This window comes from Fulmarus glacialis, unplaced genomic scaffold (genome assembly GCF_000690835.1).
Source record: "Fulmarus glacialis isolate BGI_N327 unplaced genomic scaffold, ASM69083v1 scaffold5054, whole genome shotgun sequence".
NCBI lineage: Eukaryota > Metazoa > Chordata > Aves > Procellariiformes > Procellariidae > Fulmarus > Fulmarus glacialis.
In genome coordinates this window covers 12,622-22,663 of record NW_009207274.1, presented here as the reverse complement: position 1 = coordinate 22,663, position 10,042 = coordinate 12,622, and the positions used below count along the sequence as shown (strand labels likewise).

Genomic DNA, 10,042 nt, shown 5'->3' with positions numbered 1-10,042 from the left:
TCGATGATTAAACTCAAGTCAGATCTTAAAACTACTCTTGCTACTCCTTAGTGAACCTGATTCATGCATTTTGGACACAGAAATTGCCAGCGCTGCTTTTAGCTTCTTCTTCTCCGCTTGTGATTTTCTCCGCTGGCTGTAGAGGCAAGCCTGAGGTGATTTAGCTCCTAACGAAACACTTAACTCTCGTGCCGAAAAGCTAGGAGTGATTTCTGGATCATTTCACAGCAATAAGCTGCATCAAGAAAAAGCATCTGATGCTGTTGGCCTACATCCCAAAGTCCTCGGTGCTATATTCTTGTGTGCTGCCTTGTCAGAAAGCTGCTGTGGACCACAGGACACTTCTCACCTTTCCTGCAGCTGTCTAAGAAATTCCCCACAGATCTCTCTCTCCTGCCCCGTAATTCAGGTCGGTCTTCACACCACGGGGAAAACTTGCTGCAGCAAATCAGCGGCACCAACGAACGTACAGTCTTCTCGGCTGGATGCTGCTGCCTGCTTGTATTTCAGATGGCTGCAGCACGTGGGCAAACTTGCCTGCCTGGTCAGCGGAGTGAAATGAAGCTGTGAAACCCATGACTGATGCAAGTGCAGCCTCCCCTGGAAAACTGCAACTTCCATCTCCCCTCTGCCAGCTTGTAACCGCCCGATGGGCCCAAAGGGACTGCTCTGGAAATTTGGAAAACACAAACATTTGCTGCTGTGCTGGGACCTGGTATGTCAGGTTTCAGCCCAGAGCATGTATTTTTTTAATGGCTGGATTATACAGCCCAGAAATGTTAAGCTTATGATGAAAACGCTGCCAGACTTTTATCTGCAGCAATTCCAGCGTTCTTAACAGCCCAGTGGAGAGCGAAAGCCTCCGTTATCTGAACTGCCAATTAATTTAAGCACATTCCCCTATCCTGTTATAAAGATGTCACTTCCCTGCACCAGTGACATTGCTCTGGCCTCCGAGGTCCCGCAAGCTCTGCTCAGTGGGGCCTGGCTGCACTGCCCCTTGCATTGCTGACCAGTAGGCATCTGTGCCCTCGTGTTGGTTTTGGGAAGGGGATTATTGTGCTGTGGTGGGTGAAAAGAGATGGGGAAAGTGTGGGCAACTGCAGCGTGGGGTGGAGGAGGAGGCAAGCAGGACTGGCAAACCAATGCTCAGAGAGAGCGTGCTCACGGGCATGCTCTGTATTGGTGTTGAGGTGATCCTTGCAGCCATCAAGTGTTGCCTCCTGAGCACGCGGAAGGTTTGCTCTATTCTCTGAACATCTTGACTCCAGGCCAACGCGTACCTGGGTGCATCTAGTTAATTAGATTTCATAGGCAACAAGTTGTTGTTTCTCCAATTCTTTTTAACCAAGGACCTTGGTGTTCTTTCACTCCTGTGCAAAGTAGCTGAGCACCATTGCTCTCTCACAGGCACTTGCAGTCGTGTCCTACAGAGGGTAAATTCAGTCAAACATCCTCCTCTTGCTGCACATCTGCCAGCCTAATGCTGCACGGTCCTGTATGCTGCAGCTGGATCCCTATTTCCCCAGCTTTGCCAGCTAGGAGCTGGTGTGAAAGCTCCATTTGATTCAAACAGGGCAAGAACAAGGTTTAAAAAAAAAAACAAAAAAAACCAAAAAAAAAACCCAAGACTTGTTTGAACTGTTGAATTGTTATGGGCTCAATTTGAGTGGTGATGATCAGGTGAGTAACTCCCCTGCAAATTTGTGTGATGTTAACTTGCATGCCGTGGTTCTAGCAGCTGAGTGCTGCCAGAAGAGACTTTCTAATTAAGCCTTAAAGTTTCTGGGACGGTCATCCTCAGCAGGGTTTGTGCACTGGTGTTGTGTAGTCATTGCTGAAACCTGTTGTGTCGTGGTTGCACCATGCTGGGCAGCAACAGCTCTTCGAGGCTGCTGTGCCGCAAACAGCGCTCGCCTGGGACTGCTCTGAACCTTGTCAGCGGCAGAACTTGAGCTTTATCCATACAAAATAGGGAAACGAGAGGGTTTATCTGTCACATTCATGAAATACTCTTCCTCAAGCACCGAGCATAGGAGCTGATATAGCTAAATTATCCTAAAACTCTGTTTTCAGTATGGAAGGAATAAATTCTGACTTTCTCATGTCCGCAGCCCAGCTTGCAACAGGTTTAAAGCACGGTACAGATGGCTATGCAATTATTGCCAACATCTACTCATTATATTAGATAAGGCCCTGGGTTTATTTAGCAGAAGCAGATGGAGGGAATACACAATATTTTAGATGTCTTGGCAAACTGTGTTTTCCTTAGAACAACATTGCATGTTTGCTGTGATAGTTCTGGCCAAAAAAAAAAAAAAATTCTGAGAGAGGGAGAATGATATCTTTTGGGAGTGACAATGAGGTGTGCATTAAAGAAGAGATATTATATTGCAAGTCTTATGATATCTGATGCCTTATATTAATCCCTGTGACAAGAGGAGAGTTTCAGCTTTTATTTGAAAGTGTGTATTTTTTGTGGCTCATAAACTAAAGCTTGAAAACATGACCCCAGCTGCCTACAAAAGCTGAGGAATCACAAGGCAAATAGAGAGCCTTAATATTATTTTTTTAAAAACGGTTTCATGACTTCTAATCCAGCCTTGTCGATTTTGGGGCTGCCTACTTGTGTGACCACTGGCAATACTGCATCTCTGAGCCAGGGGCACCTGCTGGAGGTGGAAAAATGCTTGGGTTTTGGGTCCTTTGAGGCAGCAGATTTGGACAGGAGGTGTATGAGGAACGTCTGCATCTCTCTGCTTTCTCAGAGCATTCATAGGCAAAACGTCCCTCAGAGACCACTGACCTCAGTGACGAAGGGTCCCGTGACTATCTGTGACATGGCTAGGAACCAGCTCCCTGGGCAACCTCTCTCCAAAGGGAAGAAACCCAGCAATGTGCCTGCTTGCAGAGGTACCCGATAGCTTTCCAGTCTTTGTCCTTCTCCAAAAATTGGGCTGTCAGAGGAATTTCCTGTAGGGACGTTTCCAGAGATGGATGGGGTGCAGTTTTCTTGTCTTGTTGAACTCAACTCCAACATCATCTAGCTTGATTCAAGCTGTTGTCTGGGAAGGCACAGGGTGGCAGGCGTAGGTGAGGGTGTCAGCCCCTAAGGGTGGGATGAGGTGGTGTAATGTGGTAGTTGCTTGGAGCCCGTGGCCCTGAGAAGCAGTCGGAGCCATTCAACATGCACCTGGGGAATAACAACAAAACCAGTTTCTGCCCCAGCCTCTCTGGAGTTCAGTATTGGCTCTCATCCCTGGCTTGCTTAGCTGTGAACTAAATGCTCAATGTATATCTGCTCGTGATGGTCTTATACTGGAAGTCATGAGCACAGTGCCAAACCCAGGTCATTAAATCAGCTAGCCCCAGGCACGCAGTTTGAAGGAGGCTGCGTTTCCCTGGCAGAAGACCTTCCCAGCTGATAGAGCGGGCAAAGGAGCGAGGGTCTTCCCCTGCACGGAGGGACTGTGGCTGTTCCCTCTGGTCACTGTAAGAAAATACCAAAGGAGCGGTGGGTGCTTGTACACCCACTAACCACATTTGATGTTGCTTTGGGTTATACCACCGGGATGGTACTCCTCCACTCCACTATGCAAGTGGCAGCACGACCTGAGTGTCACTCCTTGGACGTAGCATGACTGCCCACCTGCTTGTGCTGGGAGATGAACGCCATGAGAGTGCAGGCAGGAGGAGAGGTGCAATGACATGGTGATGGCAGCGGGGACCTGTTGTTTGTCATTATTTTGCTATATTGTGGGGAAAAAAAGAACACGACACTTGAAATTCTGGTAAAGCTCTCTAGCTAGGATGGTTTGGTTCAGTTCGTGGGTGTTTTTGGGTCTCTAATTGGTCAAGTGTACAAATACATCCAGGCGCGGATGCTGATGATCCATTTTTTCCAGTTCTCATCCATCTGGCTGTGCCAGTGAGACTTAGCTGGCTGAGTGCTGGAGAGTGAACACAAAAACTGTGCAAAGGTGGCAGCACGAATTAACTAACTCTCCATTCTCTAACTTCCCATTTATTATATGAATGTTCTTGGCTATCATTTTGCATGCCGTGTTTATCTTTGCTCATTATCTGCCCATCTCTAGATTGCTACAGCATTCAGTGATGCGGTGGCAAGGTGGAGCGGATGGACTCGGAGGAAGGCCATCCCTCCAAGCGCTCCCTCTAGAAGCAAGTGCATGGTTCAGCTGGTGGCTCGGTGGAAAAGAAAAGTCTGCAGTGCAGAAGACAGTAACTTAACAAGAGTTCCTTTCCATCCGATGTGCCCAGCATTGACAGATATTTTTTCCTTCTCCTTTGCACCGGTCCCTCATCGGCTGCTGCTCCCCCGTCCCTCTCCTGCCAGCTCCAGCAGCACCAGTTCAGCACCCCAGGAGGGAAGGCTGAGCTCTTATTCTGAACCATTTGGTTTTGTTTTGCTTTTTAAACACTAGTGTAACTTGATAGTGATGACGTTTTCTGCTCAACTCACGAACATCTACTTCTGGGGACTGGCCAAATGCAGAGGGTGATGCGGTTCTGGTTCCAAATAACACAGACTTCGTCACCGCTCCCAGGGCAGTCTGGCAAGGAGGCTCTCATTTCGTGGGTACTATAAGGAAGGAGGGCCGAGATGTGCTTTTAGTGACTCAGACCTCTTACCTCCTGCAGTGTCTGTGCTGCCCTGCTAGCCCACCTGGCAGAAAAATACATCCCCCATCCACCTACCAGCTGCCCTGTGCCCTTTGCCCAGTTTTGAACTGCCAGCTAGCGGGGAGCAGAGTCACGCTCCTCCAGACCTTCTGGCACAGGAATGAAATGTAGTGTCTAGTTTGGGACATTTTTCATGCACACAGGATTTGGGGGTTTGTATTTTTCAGGAAAATGGCAGCTTTAAGTCAAGTCCAAAATATTTGCAGGCTTGACATGAATTGCTTTCACTAAAAAGAAAAACACATTAAAAGTCAGAATACTTCATTTTAGAACTTGACAAATGAAACAAACAATCCCAAATGATGTTTCATTGCTCTGTCTTTTTTTTTTTTTTCCCCCTTCCCATAAAGTAAAAATACTTGAAACATTTTGCTGACCCTGAGATTCCCCTCTCCTCTTTACGAATCTTGTTTGCTACTGAGCTAAACCCCTCCATAGCTCGCCCATACACAAGAGACCTTGGGGTGGGGTGTGTGACACCAGACGTCTCCAGGAAAGTGCTTTGGGCTCCCAGCTCCTGCTCTCCGCATCCTCTGATGCCAGGAACAAAATTCTGGGATAGCCATTTCCGAGGACAGAAAGCAGCCGTCTCTCCTTTGTAATGTTAATGTAGACTGAAGGTATGACCTACTTTCCAGCCACAATGAAGTGCAGGATGGTTTTAACTCCTCTGCGCTCAGTTTTCCCAGCGTGAGCTGAGACGTGCTTTGGACGCGTGCATTTTCCTGCCAGCTGTCATTGCTTATCGCGAATGAGCCTCCTTTTCTGCTCTGCACTGTGGTATGTTCATGTCTCTCCTGCTTAGAAAGCAACAAGGACTTATTTGAGCAACTGCCTCATAACCAGAATATCTTCCTTCATCCTGGGCAGAGGCCAAGCCCTCTGCACTCTGCAAAACCTCATTCGTTTTGTTCGAGTGTCGCGCACTGCTTGGTTGCTGTGTGCCTCGCTGTAGCGGAGGAGTGTCTGTCTACAGATGCTCCTCTCCCCGTCTTCTCCCTGGAGCCTGGCTCAGGAATTACAGTCAGGAAAGTAGGTTGCAGGTGGTTTGGGGGGGGGGATTCCGTTCTCGTTTTGCTGTATCTCCGCCCAGGACTCTGGAGCATTTCTGCCATGCAAAGAGGAGAAGAGAGTTTGTGTTCGTATCTGGGCAGCTCTGTATGCTGAAGGCTGGTGGCAAATTTAATGCTGGCTACAAAAGGGTCAGAAACGCACCCGTTTGGTGTGAGACCAAGGCATGAATTTGCTGTTTTGTGCCTCTGAAGCAGAGCAACCCCATACTGTAGAATATTGTTATTTCCTCGGTGCATTTTATTTTGCCCTCTGTTCCCTTCATGTTATAGCTAAAGAGAGGTTTATCCTTCACCATAGTGAGGCCGTTTTGATGGATACAGTCAGTTTTGGGACAAACATGTTTATCTGAGCAACCTGAGTTGCTCTGAATAGGCTGGTGTTAAGGAAAGGGTTGGGACCTGGTACATCGTGTGGTGGATGTGCTTTGAAGGGAAGGAGCAGGCTTGGATGCAATATGCAGGTATCTGCTTGGATGCTTAGTCTCAGTGTTGGTCATCCGAAGGAGAGGCAGAGGGTTGGCGAGCTGGGCCCTGTCACGTGGGAGGGACTATGGACAGCTGGTGGGGAAGTCACCAACGCGGAGTGATGGAGCCAACAGATGAACCTGGTAATGCCATAAATTAAACGGTGCAATTAGCATGCCAGATCTACTTATCGGCTCAGACCCGGTGTCGACTCTGTGTCTTTGGTAGCCAAGATAAAGCTCACACACCATGAAATCAAACTGAGTGAAAAGGGGCATCTTTCCAACTGCTCCAGTCACCGCTTGCACGCAGAGCTGTGCTGCGGCTGGGAGAAAAGGGAGCAGCGGGACCGACAGCCGTGTCGCTGCCCTCCAAACGCGAGCCAGGCTTGCTGCGCTGAACAAAACGGCTGCCCGCATCTGAGGGGCTGGCTCGCGGGCACCCCTTGGCTGGTTGCCTCCACTGACCCGGGCAAGGAAATCAGCCAGAGCACGTCACCAGCATAAGACTGAGCAATGTCTTCAGTGTGCACTCTGGAGTTAAGAAGGTGAAAAATACACATCTTGATTTGCGCTGCAGCTGAGGTGCCTCTCAGCAGACAGACACCCACTGCCAACACTCACTGCATCCTTTTGCAGCTTTTACTGTGTGCAACTGGTGTGGTTTCTCCCCGTAAGTCTTGCTCATTGGCTTCATCCGCTGCCGAGACTTCATTATCTGTTGCTGGTTGGGACACACGAGGAAATGGGGGCAAGCGATGCCCTGTTGCCACAAGCTGCCAGAGATCATGGTGCCTCCTTCTCCATGGTGCTGTCTGTTTGCTGTTGATGCTCTGATAGTCCTTGGAGGTCAGAGCCATGGGGACCTAATATTTCTTTTCACAATGCCTCCAATAATACTCTATTTCTTGTTCCCCCTCCCTAATCCATCATGACTTGCTGCTTTCCCCCTGCAGCTTCTCCACCCGCTGCCTGAGTGACTCCACTGGAGCTCACCTTGCGCAGGTGGAGCTTGCACCCTCCTCCACCCAGGCGTGTGGGGTACAGCCCTCGCAGACCTGCCCTGATGGGAAGCTCTGTCTTGGTGGCCACCTCCACTTGTCCCAGGCTCTCCTGGCTCGGTAGATGGTTCCTGGTTGTTGTGCAGCGCAGACACTGGAGAAGTTGGTGTTTCCAAATAAACACCATTAATTCAAAGGCTGGGATGGACACGGCGAGGTCAGTGGTTGTCCCGCGCTGGTCGGTGCGCTGCTGGTATTCCTGATCCTGGAAAGTCTTGCCAGCTCCAGCAAGAAGCATGCTGCGTGCCGGTATGGGGTTAAAAAGCTTCAGTCATTCAGGAAAGCAGCAGGCAGAGCAGCCTCCCATGGCAAACGGTTTCAGGGGAAAAAAAAGAAATGGAGAATATACATTTTGGTAAATTTTTAATGCTCTGCATATGCTTTTAAAGGGAAAACATCAGTTAAAAAGCCCAGCTATTTAAGGTGAATTTTATGGGCCTTTTTTGAGGGAAATTAATTTCTTTCCGTAAAATCTCTCATTTCAAAAGAATTCTTTCTTTCCACTTAATTTTACTGTAAAATTCCCAAATGTTCCCACAATAGTGTGGGACCGAAGGGACCTTGCAGGTTCTCCCCTTGGGTCCCTAGCTACCATGAACACCACGACAGCGATCCTGGTGGTGGCGACAACTCCCGTGGGGTTAAGAACCTTCTCCACCCCCCGGACAGCGGAGGAGGAATCGGGAAGGAGCGGGTGGGCGAGGATGACAACTAGCAGGTAGCGCAGATAGAGGCGACGGTCAGCTCATGGACCACCCATAGATCGGGGAAACATCTTTAAACTAGTCAGCCAATAGTTATGAATATTTTCTTTTATTTTTCCCATTGGTTTCCATTTCCTGGGGGTCACTGGGGTTTGTTAAACGTTGGCAGCCTGTGCCCAAAGTCGGGTTCTAGGAATGGGGGTGATTTGCTGGAGTCTTCTGTGCTCCTGCTTCTGTCAGAGATTTTGGGGTCGATGCTGCCGAGGTGTCTGCGTTAGGTGAGGTTGAATCTGTGGGTAAGAAGTGATCGTTGCTGTTTCTTTTCATAAGACAGCTGCTGTACTGCTGGCTGGTTTTATCTTTTTTTGAGGGAAGCTGTCTGGTGGGTGTTTAGTTTTTTGCTGAAGAGATTGATTCGGTTCTTAGGAACTGGTGTTTGGGATAAGGTCTCTGAAAAAAATCACTGTTTCCACTTACTTTCTAGGACTAGAGTTTATAATAAATAGCAAGGTTACATTAAAAATGCCTACAATTTAGGCCAGTGATTCCTCCTCTAGCAGAACCTGCCCTGGCACCAGTTGTCCAGTGGCGAGATCCTCGTGGAAGTGTGAATCATTCTCAGTTATTAATCTTGCTGCTTTTTGCTGTAGCTGTATGTTATCTGCTCGCAAGCAGACATGCTGAAGCTGCTGGACTTGCAGCCAGTTCCAGTTCTCTCCTGCGCATCTCATGCCGCCTCTGTTGTGATTTATAGACAGTGATGCCAGGAGACCAGGTGGAAAATGCGCTCCATCACCTGCAGATAGGTGTGTGCTGAGCGTGGCCTCACCGGCTGCTCGTTGCTGAGGCTTCACCCAAGGTGTGGTTGCTCCTATAAGCAGAGACATATATATAAAACCCTGTATTTTTGATTGTCTATTCTTGGCTCTCACTCGGGACATCTCCTGTGTTTCTGTTCCTCCTGGGAGAGATGCAAACCACCTCTGTCACCTGCTCCCCAAGAGATCATCTGGAAAAGCTGAAATAAAGCCACTAAAAGGCCATTAAGGTAGGTGAGGACAGGGTGGGAACGATCCTGAGGAGCAGGGTGAGCTTTTCCCCACTCCAGTCCTTGGGATTTAGAGATCTGGGGCTAAGCTTGAAGGAGTTATGAGGCATTTTCTGTGGTCAGGGCTTCAGTAAGGAGATTTGTTATCGGGTAGCTCTGAAAAGTGCAGCATTGTACGACAGCCTGTGTCTTGCTGAACCAGCACACAGAAATCCTGAGCTCCGAGGTACTTTAAGAAATGGATTGCTAATTATTTATGTTAGCATAACATTCAGGAAAGGAACTTTCCCTTCATTCTTTGCTTTCTTTTATACCCAAAGGAATAAGCTGCTTTTATAATTTATTCCAGGCTTTGCTAGAACAAAAGTTATCAAGCATTTATCGCAAATTTGGCCTCTGTCTCTGGGAACAGATGTCAGTCAGAGCTTGTTATGGAGGTGGTGATACAGAAAGCAGCATTTAACCAAGTTAGCATGAAAGTGAGGAACGAGTGCAGCGGTCCTGAGCACTGCTGGGCTGGCAGGATGCGTGCCCAGCTCCTGCACAGCAGCATATGAGCAAGAAAGGTTTGATGGTCGGCCATCCTGCTTGTAAAAAAGGCAAATTACATGGAGGAACTTATTTAACGAGATTTTGTTGCACTTGAAGTGCTATAAACGACAACATCCTAAGCCTACCAAATCTCAGTGTTTCTGTATAACCCGTGAAGATACAGAAAGGGCTGCAGATCAAGCCATTTATTCTTCTTTATGAGGTTATCTCCTAAAATCTTCTTTTTTGCTATTTTTTTACCTTTCACAGCTGATTTCCTCTTCCGGCACTGGCTTGCCCGTCACCTCTGCTTTGTTCTCAGCTGTTCGCTGTGCAGCCAGGGATGCTTCGGCAGGACTGTCAGGACGTGCTTGTCAGCCGGCTCCTTCCATCTCTCAGTTTCTCTTATTTTTAGTGATAATTTCCGACTTGTTCTGGCCTAACTCACAGTGGCTTC

The 10,042-nt window shown here is 48.3% G+C and overlaps 1 protein-coding gene across 1 annotated transcript in view; it reads left to right on the top strand.

Moving 5' to 3' along the window:
- Positions 1–7,895: 7,895 nt before the first annotated feature.
- The window catches only part of LOC104075485 (voltage-dependent N-type calcium channel subunit alpha-1B-like), a gene marked incomplete at its 3' end in the record, with an annotated part of 12,199 nt that continues 10,052 nt past the window's right edge, over positions 7,896–10,042 (top strand). Inside the window, exon 1 of the mRNA XM_009576013.1 lies at positions 7,896–8,020. Within this exon, the coding sequence (XP_009574308.1) occupies positions 7,896–8,020 (125 nt within the window). The remainder of the gene's footprint in view (positions 8,021–10,042) is intronic.